Source organism: Eschrichtius robustus, chromosome 12 (genome assembly GCF_028021215.1).
Source record: "Eschrichtius robustus isolate mEscRob2 chromosome 12, mEscRob2.pri, whole genome shotgun sequence".
Lineage (NCBI taxonomy): Eukaryota > Metazoa > Chordata > Mammalia > Artiodactyla > Eschrichtiidae > Eschrichtius > Eschrichtius robustus.
The window spans coordinates 68,517,794-68,538,443 of NC_090835.1; the positions used below are offsets into that span (position 1 = coordinate 68,517,794).

The 20,650-nt window shown below is 42.7% G+C and overlaps 1 protein-coding gene across 1 annotated transcript; it reads right to left on the bottom strand.

Moving 5' to 3' along the window:
• Nucleotides 1-1,380: 1,380 nt before the first annotated feature.
• RPS10 (ribosomal protein S10) lies at nt 1,381-7,199 on the bottom strand. The gene is made up of 6 exons (XM_068558434.1): nt 7,118-7,199; nt 6,124-6,273; nt 5,728-5,899; nt 4,166-4,243; nt 2,107-2,162; nt 1,381-1,471 (listed from the first exon to the last, which is right to left on the bottom strand). Exons 2-6 carry the CDS (start codon nt 6,271-6,273, stop codon nt 1,430-1,432), a joined length of 498 nt encoding a protein of 165 aa, XP_068414535.1. The 5' UTR covers nt 7,118-7,199; the 3' UTR covers nt 1,381-1,429.
• Nucleotides 7,200-20,650: the final 13,451 nt, after the last annotated feature.

A 20,650-nucleotide genomic window follows, 5' to 3' on the forward strand; every position in this document is an offset into this window, starting at 1 on the left:
AACCCATCTGCTCACTTGCTGGCCTCGGTGGGAAACAGTAAAGCTGAGAGCTAACATTTCACAGTAGAATCCAGGTTAAACAATCACAAGGCATGTGAACATGGGCAAACCACTTGACATCCCTCGAGCCAGCAGAAAAATTGGATATAAAGCAATCTTTGGCAAGGCAGCCAAGGCTGCTCTGAAACAGCTTCCCCCAACACCACCTCCTTCTGCCAAAGCAAGCTTCTACTCATTGGCAGTTCAGAATACAAAGCTCACCTCCCAGGACTAAGTGTAAGTGCACATTCAGGGTTGCTGTCCGCTGCCACCTTGTGGTCTAAATTACAACTGCCGGTCAGGACTGAAATAGGTGGTTACCAGTGCAAAACCACCTGTGCAGTTTAGGATTTTTATGTTATCAGTTTCACCTGGCTAATTATCCTCCCTCTCCATACAATGCTTGGCCCATAGTACCCCACAAATTATTCCCAAGTCCCCACACCCCTTAAGAAGAGCCACTTCTATTAGTTATCCGTCTTGCTGGCTTGGCTTTCCTTACCTTGGTGGGCCTGCTGGTTGACCCAGAGTTGCTGCCTCAAAAGCTTTAACCTCTGAGGAGGAAGTGCACATTTACTGCAACCATCAGCAGCCCAGGTTTGACCTGCAAGTCAAAGTTGGTATCTCACCCAGCAAACCTGCCTGCAGGCTTGGGCCCCTGGGCTCTTACTGGGCTGCACCTTCAAGGCTCACTTCCTGGCACTGCACCAAGCATGTGGTGTTTGCAGTGCAGGCCCACAGAAATGGTCCCATCAAACCCCTCTGGGTACTTACATGACACTTGGCCCCACCAAGAGAAAACCAACACACTGTTCTTGCCCATTTACTCATGTCGTATGCTGGGTCATCACTGACAAACCCCAGGAAAATGGGACAGTAGATTTCCCATTTTCAAGGAGCCCTGGGATAGCAAGACCTCCAGTTGTCTAGTATTCCTGGGGGGGAGGCTGGGCAGTCCCTTTAGGGTGTTTTTGTGCAATGTTTTCTCCCTGATTCTTGTAAACCCTGAGCTTTGAAGATTAATAATTCCAGGACCAGAATAGCAACTTTCCCACCATACAGAGCTGAGCCAGCATGGCTGGTGTGGTAAAGACGCCCAGCTTTCCAACCACCTCCCAGAACGGTTAACCACACTGGACAGGACGCCACAGGGAGGCTTATGCTGGAGCAAAGAGGGCCCAGGTCAAAGCCAAGTACTGCAGCTCTAACAGCAACAAGTGATGTCACCCTGGCATAAGGACAACTCCCAAAACCAACCCGGTCTTACCCCACTTAACACTCTGATCCTTAAACCAGTCCTGTTCAGGCTACATAACGCACAAAACAGGGCACACAGATCAATCTTTTCTGGCTACACGTTTATTCAACACAAAACAATCTCTTCCAAACTTTACTGAGGTGGCTGACCACGTCCACGACCAAATCCGCCTCTCTGCAAAAAAAAACACATGACATCAGCATAAGTGGTATGCCAGGCAGCAGGCCTCATCATCACTGGAGAGGTCCCCGTATGTAAGGGCTCAAAGAACCCAGCCCTGCCTCTTACAGGCTCTGGGGCCACATTCACCTCCTAGGCCCATTTCCTGCTGCCCAGGACAGCTGTTGTCCCAACAGTGATACACCATCCCCGGGGTTAATCCTTTACTTGGATTAACCAGTCTCACAACTACCTTGAGATAGCTACTACTTCATAGATGAGGAAACAGGCACAGAGGGGCACCTGCCGAAGACCACACCATCTGGAGTCTAGAGCCTGCTCAATCTCCAGTGTTCTGGTTTCAACCTTGCTTTGGTTCACAAAACTAATCCAGGGAGCCTATGATGGCCATTAATGAACTAGAAAATACCACTATGCTTCATGTAGTATTGATCTGTGAGACGTGTTTCAGAAATTTATATATTTACAGATGTTTGCATACTGTGCCGTAATATAAAAACCTATCTGGAATATGTGTTTGGGAAGAGGAGTGGGACCCACCACACTATACTGCATCTCTGGACATGCAGATCCAAAGGGCTGAGACCAGAATAGTGACTGCTTATGAAGAGCAAAAAGGGGATACTTACAAACTGGAATTCGGTTGCTGACCCAGCCCCGGCCTCGGCTTTCTTGTCGGCACCAGCTGGAATGAGAAACACCGATTTAGATTCATTATATGATCTGATCCACTGCAGAACAAGGACAGACAAGTCACCCAACCCAATCTTGCAAGAAAAGCCATGTCAGCAAAGGTACCATGAAGTACAAGTAAATTACAACCTGCAGTGGGGAAACATCTTCTGAGCCACCTCTGCCCCATCCCTCTCCTGGGGCAGCCTTCCTTAAGTCACCTTACAAAACTCACAGCCCAAACTATTGCCTCCTCCAGGAAGGCTGCCTTGACCATGACGTCTGGATTATGTGCCCTTCCTATATGGCACTTCCAATCACTGAGTTACTTCCACGCTTCAGACCAGCACCTAGCTCAGAGGGAGCTCAATGAAGGGGGAACTAAGAGGTGAAGGGCCCACAGAAGCAAAAAGCAACTTTATTATGACCGAGGGAAAGTGGCAAACAAGATGAAAGATCTAGTGCTGCTCTGTCCTATATGGCAGCCACTAGTCCAAATTGAGATGTGTGCAAAATACCCATCAGATTTCAAGACTTGGAGAATGCAAAATATCTCATTAATGTTTATACAGGTTACATATTAAAATAACATTTCAAAATACACTGGGATTAAAAAAAATTAATATCCACATAAACCATTTCTATTTGCTTTAAATGTGACCACTAGGAAATTTTACAATTTACATTTGAGGGGCAGGGCTAACAGTCAGTGCAGTTTCAGTAAGTCTTATTCAAATCGGAGCCCCCCTTTGGCCCATTTCAGACCACACCCACCACAGGCTCCTGTCTGCTCACCCCCTGGCCCTTTGACCAGAGCCACAGTACCCTCCCCAACTCCGTACCTTTGTTCATGCCGATCTCTCCCTGAAATGCTCACTCCCCCACCCTCAACTTGGGGACCAACTGTCACATCCTCTGGCTGATTCCTCGTGTGGTTTGACTTCTAATAAAAGCGACCACGAACTTTCTCTGAACTGAGAGCCTGTTTGCTGGAGGAAATCTTTCTTACTACTATCCTATAAGCTATTTAGGTTAACTGCTCACTTCTATCTCACACCTGAAGAATCAGGCACCACAAGTAGGGAGGCAAGAGCAGTAAAAGTTAGTAAAAATTCCCTTTACACCTTTCTTTTATATCACAATTAACTGCTTCTGCAGCAAGGACATAGTCTCTTTAAAACAAATTGAATGGCTCCCCATCTTATTCCAGAGTAAAATCCCAAGTCATACCATGGCCCACAGAACTATGAGACCTACATCCTTATCTGACTCTCCCACTATCTTGTTTAGACAAGTCAGGTGCCTTCCCCATAGGACCTTTGTCTGTAATGCTCTTCCCCCAGGTAGCCTCACCTCCTGCAGATGTTTGCTTCAATCTCACTTTGACAGAACTTTCCCTAAAAATCCAATTGGAAATTGCACACCTCCCCCCCAATAGCACCCACGATGGACATGATATATACTTATTTTTGTTTATCCATGCCCTACTACTAAAATGCAAGTTCAACAAGAGAAGGGCCTTTTGTCTCTCATGTACACTACTAGCCCCCCAGTTCCTAGAATCGTGTCTGGCATACCATAGGCACTCAGTATATATCTGTTGAATGAACAGACGTCTGTTGTTCCCAACAGCGCAAACATGTGCTATTTAAAAACAAGATTTTGCACTATTTTTGCAATAAAAAAGCAACAAAGGTGATGTGAGTGGGCCCTGCCCTCAAGCACAACACAGGAACACAACTACAAAACAAAGAAAGCATGTTGCTTTCCTAAAAATCTTCCGTTTTGCTCTAAATGTCTTCAGCTAAAGTCTTCGGTGTCCCCAGCTCAAAGGGCTTTCCTTCTAATCCCCATCCCTGCATAAGACAAGAAGTACAAAGGACTCCAGCTGGAGATGATCTGAGATGAAATGAAAGATCTTTACTGGTTACCTTGGCATCTACAAGGGCCGAGCCCCAGCCAGGGTAGAATCCCAAGATTCTACCCCAATACCCAGATACAGATGATGCTACTCACAGGGCACAGCGCTTCGTCTGTAGGTGTCTCTGTCGGCTTCCCCTCTTGTGAGTCTTGCAGGTCGCTCTCCCTCCAGACCTACACAAATTAAACCACAGTATGAACACAGGGCAACGTGGGAACTCTGTTCCCTTCAGGCCAAAAGAACGAACTGCTCTCCATTCTCACTGGGCAACACTTAGTTATTATGGGTTAATGGGGACAGGAACTCCTACGCCCAGAACTGTCAGCTAGAAACTTGCCATCGCTGACGTTTTGGCTCCTCAAAGACCTAGGAAAACGCACATCTTAATTAAAATGTCATACACCTGCAAAAAGTTTGCTTCTACTGTATTTCTCAGCATAAACACACATTTTCCAATTCCTTGGCAAATTAAGAAATCCAGCCATTTCTACAAACATTTGACTAGCCAAAATTTTGAACTTGACCCATCTCTGAAATGGAAAACTTCCTGTGCAAACAGGAAAGGAGGCACCATAAGCTGCAAGCCCCACCTCCAATATAAGTATATAAATACAGAGGCCACCGAGAATCCTCTAGTTCCTCCTCGGGTCTCGCTAGGCTGTGGGATAACATTCTCACAAACACGGAAAGGTTAATCTAGTATTCTACCTTGTTATGCTGGAAAATTACCTAGAGTTCATGATTTGAAAATGGACTTTTTAAAAAATAAAATAAAATAAGATTCAATCTGTAGTAAGTGGTCAAAGTAAATAAACGCCAGGCCCCACCTATGGCAAACTGGAATTTGTGTGGGAACAATGGCATTGGCAACACCCCCATGCCCCCAAAGATTCCAAGATGCAGTGAAGAACCTTTGCTCTAAAGATATGTAATCCTGCCTAACCACCTAGGGAGCTTTCATAAAAAATGCAGATTCCTGAGCTCCATGAAGTACCATTCCAGGGAACCTGACAGTCTGATGATCACCTGTTTTTAGGAATCTCTGCATCTCACCTCATCAAACTCACAAACTGCTCCTCCTACAAAGTTCCAGTGACAAGTTTTTTCAAAACCTAAGGAAAAGGAACCATAGCCCTGACAAATGCCAACTGTGAGCCAACAATGACCTCGAGTCAGAAGGTAATTCCCCACACAGACCACTTGCACACTGCTAATATACACACACGCACTCTCTACATCCATTCTCCCCTATCTGTTGTGATTATTTTTGCTCCCATTGCCAAGAAACTCTAGACAACTCTTCATTTATTTCACATGGTAAACAGCTTTGCTTTGGATTTCTTGGCGGGGGATAAGCACCTCGCTCTGCTGGAAAAATTTCAGGAGAAAATTTCAGTAATACTCTACCACATTTATCTTGCCACAGACTAATATCCTGTGTTTAATGCCATTTCTCTGAAGACCTGAGTCCAGTTCCATTAAAGGTTCTAGGACTTGACCTAGGTCTTGCGTGCCAGAGTCCCTCAAAAGCTGATTCCAATGTTATATTACTAAGACCACCTCCATGCCCCCCACAAAAAAACCCACTGTTTCACCTCTCTCCCCAGGAAGAGCAACTTCAGAGAATGCCTTCAGAGGCATTATATGGGCACTATACCTTTGGGCCGCGGCCTGCCAGTCTCAGGACGACTGCGGCGCAGGGTGGCAGGCACGATTTCAGGGGGCAGGTGGAGGTAATCCCGGAGATACTGGATACCCTCGTTGGTTAGGTACCAGTAGAAATGTCTCCAGGCAAACTGTTCCTTCACGTAGCCTCGTGATTTGAGAGACTGTATGACAGAAAACCACGGTTAAGACATAACTAGAGGCTAGAAAAGCAGTGCAAATGGGAAGCCAAACTTCACAGTAGACAAATTTTCACGGTGTATCTACCTCACAGCCCTTCAAGGCAGCAAGCAGCTCTGGCTGTCCTGACCTCTCCTTGGAATTTGCCTTGAACACCAGGTGGAAAATCCCTCCATCTGCACCCCACTCCAGCAGCCCCCCCGGCTACCTGCATGGCCTTCATGACATGAAGATTGGGCACATTCTTGTCTGCCAGCTCGGGGTGCTTAGGCATGTGGACGTCCTTCTTGGCCACCATCACTCCCTCCTTAAAAAGGAGTTCATAAATGGCAATCCGGTTCTTCTTGGGCATCAACATCTGCAAGAAGGAAGCGATTATCAAGAGCCTTTTTGAGCAGTGTGGCCACGGGCCAGTAACCCAGTTCATCACCCCCAAAGACCACACACACACACACACACAAATCACTGTCCCATGGACTGAAATCTCAAACACACCGTGAAAAACAAGAATTCAAACTCCGCTAACTTAAGTCCAAAAGTGACTAGTTCCCTCCCCCACCCTCGAAAACACGATTCAGGTGAGAAGTTGCCAGGACATTAAAATAAAACGAAGATGGAGGTACACACTTGCTGCAAGACCTTCACACTCACAACAAAGGTATAAAACGGGAAGCAGATCCTGTACGCTCGGACTATTTGGGGACCATCAGCAACAAACAGTACCTAATGCGGAATGGGCGCGGCGGTACCTTCAGGTGCACGGGAAGGACCCAGAAGAAAGCCCTCGATTCATGACAGGCCGCTGACCCCAAATCAAAGGGCTGAAACCTTCACAGCCTACCACTCTTCTCCCAAACTAAACTTCCATGGCCAGGCAAAGAGGCAAGTCGGGGAGCGGGGTTCTGCCCCGAAAAACAGCGTGCAAGAGGAGCACAGTCTCCCTAGCCTCGCCCGGATCTTCCCCGCCACGAAAGGGCTTCATCCTCCTCTCCTCCGCCTTCCGCTATCGGGACGCCAATCTTCGCCTGCCAGGGCCCCACTACCCCGCGAAGTGCGCCCCTGGCCCCTCTCATTGCTCAGAAATGGAGGTGAGGGGAGCGGGAGCGAGCAGCCTCCGCCGCAACCCCGGGGAGGAGCAGCGACTACGGCGGCGAGAGGGCCAGGATGGGGGCCGATGGAACCCGAACTCCAGAGGAACTCACCACGACAGTTGCTGCGTCCGGGGCCGGAGCTGGAAAGGAAGGGGTATGTGCGGCAAGGCGTCTCTTCCGGGCTGCCGTGCCCCGCCCCCTGTCAGGACCCGCGCGCTGCCTGAGGTGGCCTCGGCGGTGCCTGAGGGACTGGCGTCTCCGGGCGACCGCGAACCATGGCCGCCTTGAGGATGCACGCACGTGGAAACCGCCGCTGGGGGCTTCTGACCCTGCGTGCTCTATCAATAAATGGTCACTTTTATTGCTTGGGCAGGCCCTTTAGAAAGTCACTACGTCTTTCTTTTGTTTCCCTTCGGTAATTTAACTTATTATTATGTAAATAATATACGCTCTTTGAGGGGGGAAAAGAGAAACCAGACGAAATAATAATAACTGCAATAACAATAATAATAAAAGAATAAAAATAGAATCCCATCAACCGAAGGATCGCTATTAACATTTTGGTATATATTCTTACAAACTCATAGGAAGTGTATTTTTTAACAAAAATGGGATGTTTTGTATGTACGTTATGGTATGATGTTTGGAAACCTGTTTTTTTCGTTTACTAATACATCATGAATCTCTTCTTGTTAATTAATACCTTCAATTGTAATGACTACGTAGTAGTCCGCTGATGGATGGTTTAATCAACACTATGATTGGATATATATTTTAGAATTTTTTCACTATTATAACTAACGATACCACACACCTGCACACTTCCCAAATATTTTCCTTAGGACAAAGTCCTGGCAGTGTAATTGTTGAGTAACAAAGTACACATTTTTAGGTTTTTGACACATGCCACACTGATGGAAGGCATTATCAATTACATTCTGGTCAGCTGTTATTAACAAGGCTCACTTCCTCATTATTAACCCTGCTGGCATTGGATATTCATTTTTCTCAGTCTGATAGATAAGAAATATTAATCTCATTGCTCTTTTGATTTGCTTTTCTTGATTACTTCTGTGGTTAAATAGTTTTCTTTTCTTTTTAGGCATTTGTGTTCCTTCTTTTATAAGTTCATTTCCATTACCTGTTGTCCTATTAAGTTTTTTCTTTTCTATTGATTTGAAATTACTCTATGTGTTAAAGCTATTAACCCTCTGTCACATATTTTTCAAGAATTTTTCCCAGTTTTTTTCATTTGTCTCAATTTTCATGGTATTTCGAAGAAGTTTCACTTTTTTTTCACATTTCTTTGTATTCAAATCTTTATGGTTTCAGACTTTGGTACAATGCTTAAAAAGTCACTCCATATCTGAACATATAAATATTCACCTAGGAACTTCCCAGGTGGTGCAGTGGTTAAGAATACGCCTGCCAATGCAGGGACACGGGTTTGAGCCCTGGTCCGGGAAGATTCCACATGCTGCGGGGCAACTAAGCCTGTGCACCACAACTACTGAGCCTGCACTTTAGAGCTTGTGCTCTGCAACAAGAGAAGCCACCGCAATGAGAAGCCCGCGCACCGCAACAAAGAATAGACCTAGCTTGTCCCAACTAGAGAAAGCCCGCGCGCAGCAAAGGGGGCCATTGAAGACCCAATGCAGCCAAAAATAAATAAATAAATTAAAAAAAATATTCACCTATAGTTTCTTCAAGTATTTTTGTGGTTTCACTGTTTAAAAATAAGTATTTGGCAGTTTTGCAGGATGGAAAGAATTCTGGAGATTGGGTGCACAACAATGTGAATTACTTAACGCTACGGAAATGTACACTTAAAATGGTTAAGATGGTAAATTTTATGTTATCTGCATTTTGTCACAAGTTAAAAAATAAGTATTCATAACATGTTTACAGAAAAATTTTTTTAAAATCTTGAACAACAAGAAACAAGGAACAAGGAAAAACATAATCTAAGCACTGGTCAAGCAGATTAGGAAAATAATACAATAAAATTCCTAGTAATGAAAACTAAAATGATTGAAATTTAAAACAATTTAAAAAAAGAATAAACAATAGATTTGACACACTTTAAGAGAAAAATCATGAAAAGGAAGATAGATGTGAAAAAACAAAACATTCACAATGTAGTCCAGAGATTAAAAGAGATGGAATAAGTGGGTGCGGGCAGGAATAAATTAGGAGGCTGGAATTAACAAATACACACTACTATGTATAAAATAGCCAACAAGGACCTACTGTATAGCACAGGGAACTCTACTCAATATTACATAATAACCTATAAGGGAAAAGAATCTGAAAAAGAATATATGTATATATGTATAGCTGAATCACTGTGCTGTACATCTGAAACTTACACAATATTGTAAATCAACTATATTTCAGTAAAAAAATTTTTTAATAAAAAATATATTAACTGGAAAAAAAAAGAGATGGGATAGTTGAAAGAAAGGATTTGAGGTGTGAAGGATAGAGAGGGAAAGTCTAATACATGTCTATGTGAAGTCACGTAAGAAAATGAGAGAGAATATGGGAAAGAGACACTGTCAGTAACCTCAAGAATTCTTGGAAGACAACACACTTCAGAGTCACTGTGATCATCAAATCTCAAGTTGGATAAATAAAAACAGATCCATGCCTAAACATATCATAATGAATTTGCAGGACATCAGAGACAAAGAGAAGACCTTGAAAGCAGCAAGCAGGAAGACACAGGGGTGATGGCTCACTTCCCAGCAGCAGCTCTGGGATGCAGTTTACTGAAATACAGTCTCGCAGGTCTCTTCCCTTACCGTGGCTAGAGTGATCCTGCTACAACTTCAGACCACGTCACTCCTCTGCTTAAAATCCTCCAAGGACTCCCCAGTTCACTTACAAAAATATTCAAAGTCTTTATGTGACTAAATTGTTTAAGTTTAAATCTTTTAGGGACTTCCCTGGTGGTGCAGTGGTTAAGAATCTGCCTGCAAATGCAGGGGACACGGGTTCGAGTCCTGGTCCGGGAAGATCCCACCTGCCGAGGAGCAACTAAGTCCATGTGCCACAACTACTGAGCCTGTGCTCTAGAGCCCAAGAGCCACAACTACTGAGCCCATGCACCTAGAGCCCATGCTCCGCAGCAAGAGAAGCCACTGCAATAAGAAGCCCGCGTACTGCAACGAAGAGTAGCCCCCGCTCGCCGCAACTAGAGAACAGCCTGTGCACAGCAACGAAGACCCAACGCAGCCAAAAATAAGATAAATAAATAAATTAATTAATTAAAAAATAAATCTTTTATCCTCCTGGAATGTCTTCTGATGTAAAAATTTTCCCTCCAAAGGGTAAGCTGGTTTCTCAGCATCATTACCTCAATAAGCTATGCTTCTCCTTATCTGAAATATCATTAAGTTGTTTAGGAGAGATGGATTCAGTTTTAGATTTTGTTGCATTTGTGCCTGTGAGACACACTGGTGAAAAAAACCAGGATGATTTTTTTTTCTTTTTTTATCTCCCTGTACTATGCAGCTGCTTCCCACTAGCTATCTATTTTACATTTGGTAGTGTATATATGTCAATGCTACTCTCACTTCATCCCAGCTTACCCTTCCCCCTCCCCATGTCCTCAAGTCCGTTCTCTACTTCTGCATCTTTATTCCTGTCCTGCCCCTAGGTTCATCAGAACCTTTTTACTTTATTTTTGGATTCCATATATATGTGTTAGCATATGGTATTTGTTTTCCTCTTTCTGACTTGCTTCACTCTGTATGACAAACTCTAGGTCCACCCACCTCACTACAAATAACTCAATTTTGTTTCTTTTTATGGCTGAGTAATATTCCATTGTATATGTATGCCACATCTTCTTTATCCATTCACCTGTGGATGGACACTTAGATTACTTCCATGTCCTGGCTATTGTAAATAGTGCTGCAATGAACATTGGGGTACATGTCTCTTTTTGAATTATGGTTTTCTCAGGGTATATGTCCAGTAGTGGGATTGCTGGGTCATACGGTAGTTCTGTTTTTAGTTTTTTAAGGAAACTCCATACTGTTGTCCATAGTGGCTGTATCAATTTACATTCCCACCAACAGGGCAAGAGGGTTCCCTTATCTCCACACCCTCTCCAGCATTTATTCTTTGTAGATTTTTTGATGATGGCCATTCTGACCGTTGTGAGGTGATACCTCATTGTAGTTTTCATTTGCATTTCTCTAATGATTAGTGATGTTCAGCATCCTTTCATGTGTTTGTTGGCAATCTGTATATCTTCTCTCAAGAAATATCTATTTAGGTCTTCTGCCCATTTTTGGATTGGGTTGTTTCTTTTTTTTGATATTGAGCTGCATGAGCTGCTTGTATGTTTTGGAGATTAACCCTTTGTCAGTTGCTTTGTTTACAAATATTTTCTCCCATTCTGAGGGTTGTCTTTTCACCTTGCTTATGGTTTCCTTCGCTGTGCAAAAGCTTTTAAGTTTCATTAGGTCCCATTTGTTTATTTTTGTTTTTATTTCCATTACTCTAGGAGGTGGATCAAAAAAGATCTTGCTGTGATTTATGTCAAAGAGTGTTCTTCCTATGTTTTCCTCTAAGAGTTTTATAGTGTCCGGTCTTACATTTAGGTCTCTAATCCATTTTGAGTTTATTTTTGTGTATGGTGTTAGGGAGTGTTCTAATTTCATTCTTTTACATGTAGCTGTCCAGTTTTCCCAGCACCACTTATTGAAGAGACTGTCTTTTATCCATTGTATATCCTTGCCTCCTTTGTCATAGATTAGTTGACCATAGGTGCGTGGGTTTATCTCTGGGCTTTCTATCCTGTTCCATTGATCTATATTTCTGTTTTGGGGCTGGTACCATATTGTCTTGATTACTGTAGCTTTGTAGTATAGTCTGAAGACAGGGAGTCTGATTTCTCCAGCTCCGTTTTTTCCCCTCAAGACTGCTTTGGCTATTTGGGGTCTTTTGTGTCTCCATACAAATTTTAAGATTTTTTGTTCTAGTTCTGTAAAAAATGCCACTGGTAATTTGATAAGGATTGCATTGAATCTGTAGATTGCTTTGGGTAGTATAGTCATTTTCACAGTGTTGATTCTTCCAATCCAAGAACATGGTATATCTCTCCATCTGTTTGTGTCATCTTTGATTTCTTTCATCAGTGTCTTATAGTTTTCTGAGTACAGGTCTTTTACCTCCTTTGGTAGGTTTATTCCTAGGTATTTTATTCTTTTTGTTGCAGTGGTGAATGGGATTGTTTCCTTAATTTCTCTTTCTTTTTTTTTTTTTTTTAAATAGTGTATTTATTTATTTATTTATTTATTTTTGGCTGTGTTGGGTCTTCGTTGCTGTGCGAGGGCTTTCTCTAGTTGCGGCAAGCGGGGGCCACTCTTCATTGCGGTGCGCAGGCCTCTCACTGTCGCGGCCTCTCTTGTTGCGGAGCACAGGCTCCAGACGCACAGGCTCAGTAGTTGTGGCTCATGGGCTTAGTTGCTCCGTGGCATGTGGGAACTTCCCAGACCAGGGCTCGAACCCACGTCCCTTGCATTGGCAGGCAGATTCTCAACCACTGTGCCACCAGGGAAGCCCTAATTTCTCTTTCTGATCTTTCACTGTTAGTGTATAGGAATGCAAGAGATTTCTGTGCATTAATTTTGTATCCTGCAACTTTACCAAATTCATTGATTAGCTCTAGTAGTTTTCTGGTGGCATCTTTAGGATTCCCTATGTACAGTATCATGTCATCTGCAAATAGTGACAGTTTTACTTCCTCTTTTCCAATTTGTATTCCTTTTATTTCTTTTTCTTCTCCAATTGCCGTGGCTAGGATTCCAAAACTATGTTGAATAATAGCGGCGACAGTGGACATCCTGATCTTAGAGGAAATGGTTTCAGTTTTTCACCATTGAGAATGATGTTTGTCGTGGGTTTGTTGTATATGGCCTTCATTATGTTGAGGTCGGTTCCCTCTATGCCTACTTTCTGGAGAGTTTTTATCATAAATGGGTGTTGAATTTTGTCAAGAGCTTTCTCTGCATCTATTGAGATGATCATATGGTTTTTCTCCTTCAATTTGTTAATATGGTGTATCACATTGATTGATTTGCATATACTGAAGGATCCTTGCATCCCTGGGATAAATCTCACTTAATTATGTTGTATGATCCTTTTAATGTGTTGTTGGATTCTGTTTGCTAGTATTTTGTTCAGGATTTTTGCATCTATATTCATCAGTGATATTGGTCTGTAACTTTCTTTTTTTGTAGTATCTTTGTCTGGTTTGGTATCAGGGTGATGGTGGCCTCATAGAATGAGTTTGGGAGCTTTCCTTCCTCTGCAATTTTTTCGAAGAGTTTGAGAAGGATGGGGGTTAGCTCTTCTCTAAATGTTTGATAGAATTCACCTGTGAAGCCATCTGGTCCTGGACTTTTGTTTGTTGGAAGATTTTTAATCACAGTTTCAATTTCATTACTTGTGATTGGTCTGTTCATATTTTCTATTTCTTCCTGGTTCAGTGTTGGAAGATTATACCTCTCTAAGAATTTGTCCATTTCTTCCAGGTTGTCCATTTTATTGCCATAGAGTTGCTTGTAGTAGTCTCTTAGGATGCTTTGTATTTCTGCGGTGTCTGTTGTAACTTCTCCTTTTTCATTTCTAATTTTATTGATTTGAGTCGTCTCCCTCTTCTTCTTGGTGAGTCTGGCTAATGGTTTATCAATTTTGTTTATCTTCTCAAAGAACCAGCTTTTAGTTTTATTGATCTTTGCTATTGTTTTCTTTGTTTTTATTTCATTTATTTCTGCTCTGATCTTTATGATTTCTTTCCTTCTGTTAACTTTGGGTTTTGTTTGTTCTTCTTTCTCTAGTTCCTTTAGGTGTAAGGTTAGATTGTTTATTTGAGATTTTTCTTGTTTCTTGAGGTAGGATTGTATTGCTATAAACTTCCCTGTTAGAACTGCTTTTGCTGCATCCCATAGGTTTTGGATCATCGTGTTTTCATTGTAATTTGTCTCCAGGTATTTTTTCATTTCCTCTTTGATTTCTTCAGTGATCTCTTGGTTATTCAGTAACGTATTGTTTAGCCTCCATGTGTTTGTGTTTTTTACGTTTTTTTCCCTGTAATTGATGTCTAATCTCATAGCGTTGTGGTCAGAAAAGATGCTTGACATGATTTCAATTTTCTTAAATTTACCAAGGCTTGATTTGTGACCCAAGGTGTGATCTATCCTGGAGAATGTTCCATGTGCACTTGAGAAGTGTAATCTGCTGTTTTTGGATGGGATGTCCTATAAATATCAATTAAATCTATCTGGTCTATTGTGTCATTTAAAGCTTGTGTTTCCTTATTAATTTTCATTTTGGATGATCTGCCCATGGGTGAAAGTGGGGTGTTAAAGTCCCCTACTATGATTGTGTTACTGTTGATTTCCTCTTTTATAGCTGTTAGCAGTTGCTTTATGTATTGAGGTGCTCCTATGTTGTGTGCATATATATTTATAATTGTTATATCTTCTTCTTGGATTGATCCCTTGATCATTATGTAGTGTCCTTCCTTGTGTCTTGTAACATTCTTTATTTTAAAGTCTATTTTATCTGATATGAGTATAGCTACTTCAGCTTTCTTTTGATTTCCATTTGCATGGAACATCTTTTTCCATCCCCTCACTTTCAGTCTGTATGTGTCCCTAGGTCTGAAGTGGGTTTCTTGTAGACAGCATATATATGGGTCTTGCTTTTGAATCCATTCAGTGAGCCTGTGTCTTTTGGTTGGAGCATTTAACCCATTCATGTTTAAGGTAATTATTGATATGTATGTTCTTATTACCATTTTCTTAATTGTTTTGGGTTTGTTTTTGTAGGTCCTTTTCTTCTCTTGTGTTTCCCACTTAGAGAAGTTCCTTTAGCATTTGTTGTAGAGCAGGTTTGGTGGTGCTGAATTCTCTTAGCTTTTGCTTGCCTGTAAAGCTTTTGATTTCTCCATCGAATCTGAATGAGATCCTTGCCAGGTCGAGTAATCTTGGTTGCAGGTTCTTCCCTTTCATCACTTTAAATATGTCCTGCCACTCCCTTCTGGCTTGTAGAGTTTCTGCTGAGAAATCAGCTGTTAACCTTATGGGAGTTCCCTTGTATGCTATTTGTTGTTTTTCCCTTATTGCTTTCAATAATTTTTCTTTGTGTTTAATTTTTGCCAATTTGATTACTGTGTGTCTCGGCATGTTTCTCCTTGGGTTTATCCTGCCTGGGACTCTCTGTGCTTCCTGGACTTGGGTGGCTATTTCCTTTCCCATGTTAGGGAAGTTTTCGACTATAATCTCTTCAAATATTTTCTCAGGTCCTTTCTCTCTCTCTCCTCCTTCTGGGACCCCTATAATGCGAATGTTGTTGCATTTAATGTTGTCCCAGAGGTCTCTTAGGCTGTCTTAATCTCTTTTCATTCTTTTTTCTTTATTCTGTTCCATGGCAGTGAATTCCACCATTCTGTCTTCCAGGTCACTTATCCGTTCTTCTGCCTCAGTTATTTTGCTATTGATTCCTTCTAGTGTATTTTTTTAAAATTATTATTTATTTATTTATTTATTTATTTATTTATTTATTTATTTATTTATGGTTGTGTTGGGTCTTCGTTTCTGTGCAAGGGCTTTCCTTAGTTGCGGCAAGCGGGGGCCACTCCTCATCACGCTGCGCGGGCCTCTCACTATCGCAGCCTCTCTTGTTGCGGAGCACAGGTTCCAGACGCGCAGGATCAGTAGTTGTGGCTCACGGGCCCAGTCGCTCCGCGGCATGTGGGATCCTCCCAGACCAGGGCTCGAACCCGTGTCCCCTGCATTGGCAGGCAGACTCTCAACCAGTGTGCCACCAAGGAGGCCCCCTTCTAGTGTATTTTTCATTTCAGTTATTGTATTATTCATCTCTGTTTGTTTTTTCTTTAATTCTTCTCAGTGTTTGTTCTTTAATTCTTCTAGGTCTTTGTTAAACATTTCTTGCATTCTCGATCTTTGCCTCCATTCTTTTTCCGAGGTCCTGGATCATCTTCACTATCGTTATTCCAAACTCTTTTTCTGGAAGTTTGCCTATCTCCACTTCATTTAGTTGTTTTTCTGGGGTTTTATCTTGTTCTTTCATCTGGTACAAAGTCCTCTGCCTTTTCATTTTGTCTGTCTTTCTGTGAATGTAGTTTTCCTTCCACAGGCTGCAGAATTGTAGTTCTACTTGCTTCTGCTGTCTGCCCTCTGGTGGATGAGGCTGTCTAAGAGGCTTGTGCAAGCTTCCTGATGGGAGGGACTGGTGGTGGGTAGAGCTCCCCAGGGTGATTTTAGATAAAGAGCTCAGAATTTGTCCTGTGGGAGAGAGCTGGGTTACATTAGGTCAGGGAATCATCTAAGACACTGTGAGGCTCTGAGATCGCCTAGAGAGGATGTGGAGTGAGAAGAGGATGCGGAGGGCCCCCACAGCACTTCCCAGCTCATCCTCAGATTGGGTTCCTGTGGTGTCTCCAGCCCTGGATGGAGCCTTCTCGTGGGCAGGGGCCATGCCTTGCTCCTCTCTTTGTCCTCTCCAGCAGTTAGCATGATGTCTCACACATGATTGGGATACTAAATGTTTCAGGAGTAAACAGCAACCTCATGGTGAGCAGAGGAGATTAGAGGTTACTGAGTCAGGAAGGAGGACGAATAATAATACCCTCTGACACTTAGAAAAGACTTCTCAGATGACAGTGCACCCTTGAGTTCACTGAATTCCATTCAGCAGTGAGGCACAAGGCACCTGGCCCTGGGCCAGGTGATGGGGTAAAAGTGGAGGCAAGAATGCACTCGGATCCCATGCCAGGCAACAAATACCTCTATTATGTGCTGGGAGCTATGAAGAAAAGGATCAGGGCGTGGTGACCCAGAGCTTGGGTTGAGAAAAACCAGAAGCAACAATTCCAGTGCAAGGCCCTGCTGCAGAGAAGGGCTTGAACTGAGAGGCAAGCCAGCGTGGCCAGGACATGGTGAGCATGGTGAACCTGGACAGCCATGGTGGCCTCAGGAAAGAGGTATTTTTATGTGTGTGTGTGTGTGTAAATCCATGTTAACTACCATTCAGATCAAGAGAGAGAATATGACCAGTGCCCCAGAAGTCTCCCTTTCTGGTCAGTGCCCCACCCCCACTCCCAGATACACACTATTCTGATGTCACCACTGTACGTATTGACTTGTGTCTGGCTACCCGCCCCTCTCCATCATCAGGTCTGTGAGAATCCCCGTCACAGGCATCAGTACTTTGTTCCTTTTGGTTGCAGAGTGGCATTTCATTGTACAGCTACAGCACAATTTGTTCATCCATTTACCAGCTGATGGACACCTAAGTGGTTTCCAGCGTTTACAAATAAAGCTGCTAAGGATATACTTAGACATGTTTCCTGGTGAACATGGGTATGGGCAACAGCAGTTTTAAAGCCACCAACACTGAGAACCACCGACTTTGCGAAGCTATAAAATCCTGTGGGCTGCTGGAAAGATGGAAGAATGGAAGTCAGGGTCTAGGTCCCCAGAGACCCCCTGGAGTCCCCCCAGATTGGAAATGAATAAACTAACTTGTAGAGATATTCTAGTTGCAGTTTCTTTTCTTTCGAGGTTCCAGAGCCTTGAATAAAATCTCCCCAGCCACAGAGGAAAGGGAAGGAGTCCTGGGGAGCAGCGCCCTCTGTGGTCAGCACGGTGGCCTCTATTTCTGTGATTCTGGGAACAGAGTGGAGGGCACCCTCTCAGGGCCCAGGTACAGTGAGGCCCTGGCTGTGACAACAGTAAACCAGATGTCCTCAACAGACACTATCTAGAATAGCTTCCTAATACTGTAGCATGACACCTCCTCCCACTCCAGAAGAAACCTCCTTGAAAGAGCCATCTCTGCTGTGAATTTTCATTTATAGCTCCCAAGGCATATGTGAGTTTGTGATCTGTAGGTAGATAGATGGCTGCTGACACATTCCTGGACACACACACACACACGTCACCCACATCTGTTGCCATGGGGCTGAGAGTGTGATTTATTCTCTAAATGGAGCCTGACCCTCCCCTCCACGTGGGCAAACCACACCGCAGATGACCTCTCCCTAATCGACTACCACCTCTTTGCCTGTCATTGTTTGGGGCAGCTCCTCTGACCTCACTTGCCTGAGGCTGCCGTGATTATTTTCCTGAATTATTTGATAATGACCAATGTGGAGGCAAAAACTGCAGACAGAGTTCAGGGAATGCCACCTGTTGACAGCCTGTTGGATCTGTTGCCTGCAGAGGTGATCCATGTTGCTGTCAAGGTCTGGTTCATCCATTGTCACCTGTAAACCTCTGAGCATTTCTCATACTCCCTTGTTTTCTTTTTCACTGCCTAACTATTGGGTTGGCCAGAAACTTTGTTCAGTTAGTGAATACATTAGTCAATAAAATTTTTGGTGAAAATGAAAAATGTCTTTTATTTTTATTTAAAACCGAATGAACTTTTTGGCCAATCCAATACATCTTTGAATACCCATTTTACAGCTGGAAAAACTGAGGCATGGGAAGGTTTGGAATCTGAGCTCCACAAGAGCAGGGATTTCTGCCTGTGGTGCTGATGGCTGGAGCCCCAGCAGCCTGGGACAGTGCCTGGCACACAGGAGAGGCTCAGTAAATATTTCTTATGGAAATGAATGAAACTTGTGATGCATTTTGGTTTTGAAACGTCTATCTCGATATCCTCTTCCTGCTGGGGCTCCTTCCTCAGCACAGTCCACCAGGACAAGCAAGGCAACCACACTTCCCTTGCGGGGGTTTCCTCTCCCATTGCCCACTGGAGCCTCTTTACCTCTGCAATTGAGAGCACAGAATCGAGAGCTACACTGCCTGGCAAACCTCTGCCACTTTGTAGCTGTGGGGCCTCTTAGCCTCTCTGTGCCTTGGTTTCTTCATTTCTTTGCTGGAAATAACAGTACCAACCTGGTGGAGTTGTGGGAAGGATTAAAAGAGTTTGTATAAATGATGCGTTTGGAGCTGTGCCTTGCATGTGGCAGGTGCTCAAGAAAGCCAGTTATTAATATTACTTTAAACAAAAAAAACTTTCCCCCTAGCTTTAATGAGGTATGATTGACAAATAAACATTGTATATACTTAAGGTCTAAGGCCTGATGTTTTGATAGCCTCTTTTCTGAAAGATTTTTTCAAATCTTCTGCCCATTTAAAATTTTTTTTCAGTTGTGGTAAAATATACACACCATAAAATTTACCATCTTAACCATATTTAAGTATACAGTTCAGTCTTTTGCCTGTTTTAAAAACTGGATCATTTTTCTTCTTAATATTGAGTTGTAGGAGTTATTTATATAATCTGGATACCAGTCCTTTTTTCAGATACATGTATATATTATGAATATTTTCTCCTAGTCTGTGGCTTGTCTTTTTATTTTCTTAACAATGGCTTTTGAAGACCAGAAGCTTTCTTTCTTTCTTTTTTTAAAAATAATTTTTATTGGAGTCTAGTTGATTTACAATGTTGTGTTAGTTTCAGGTATACAGCAAAGTGAATCAGTTATACATATACGTATAACCACTCTTTCTTATTTTTTAAATTAATTAATTAATTTATTTATTTTGGCTGCACCATGCGGCTTGTGGGATTTTAGTTTCCCAGCCAGGGATCGAACCCGGGCCCTTGGTAGTGAGACTGCGGAGTCCTAACCACTGGACCACCAGGGAATTCCGTATCCACTCTTATTTTAGATTCTTTTCCCATATAGGTCATTACAGAGTATTGAGGAGTGTTCCCTGTGCTATACAGTTGGTCCTTATTAGTTATCTATTTTATATGTAGGAGTGTGTATCTCAATCCCAATCTCCCCAGAAGTTCTCTTTCTTTTTTTTTTTAAACACAAAGATATAATTTTATTCATGCAAGAATATGAATACTGTTCAACATGTAGGGCTTTTTTCTGCCGGTTTAAGTTGAATTTCAATCTGAACATCTAATATTGACAAGCCTCAAGCTATTTTAATCAGGTTAACTTTTTACGTTTATGAAAGTGGCACAAATGTCTCTGAATACCACTCCAGAGATACTAATACACAAGGCAAACAACTACCCAACTCCTCTTTAGTCTCATATCACAAAACAATGCAAAGACAGATGGAATAACATTCCCTGCACTCTAGGGAAGGCACAGTACAGGAAGAGGGTAAGAGGGTTTCTGGGTCCCTGCCACTGTGTCACATGCTTCTTTCATCTTCTGTCTTCCTTCCCGGGCACGACGGGGCTCCTTTGATGGAAGGCAAGATGGCTGCTATCTCCAGAAGTTTTCAATTAATTAATAGACTAATTTGTTAATTTTTTAAATGACCTGTGCTTTTTGTGTCCTAAGAAATCTTTGCTTAGCCCAAGCTTACGAGAATATCCTCTTAACGTTTTCCTTTAGAAGATTTTTTAGTACCCACCCTCCACCCCCAGCATGGCTTGTGGGATCTTAGTTACTGGACCAGGGATAGAACCCATGCCCCCTGCAGTGGAAGTGCAGAGTCCTAACCACTGGACCACCAGGGGATTCCCATTTTTTCAGTTTTTTGTTTTTTTTTTAACATCTTTATTGGAGTATAATTGCTTTACAATGGTGTGTTAGTTTTCGCTGTATAACAAAGTGAATCAGCT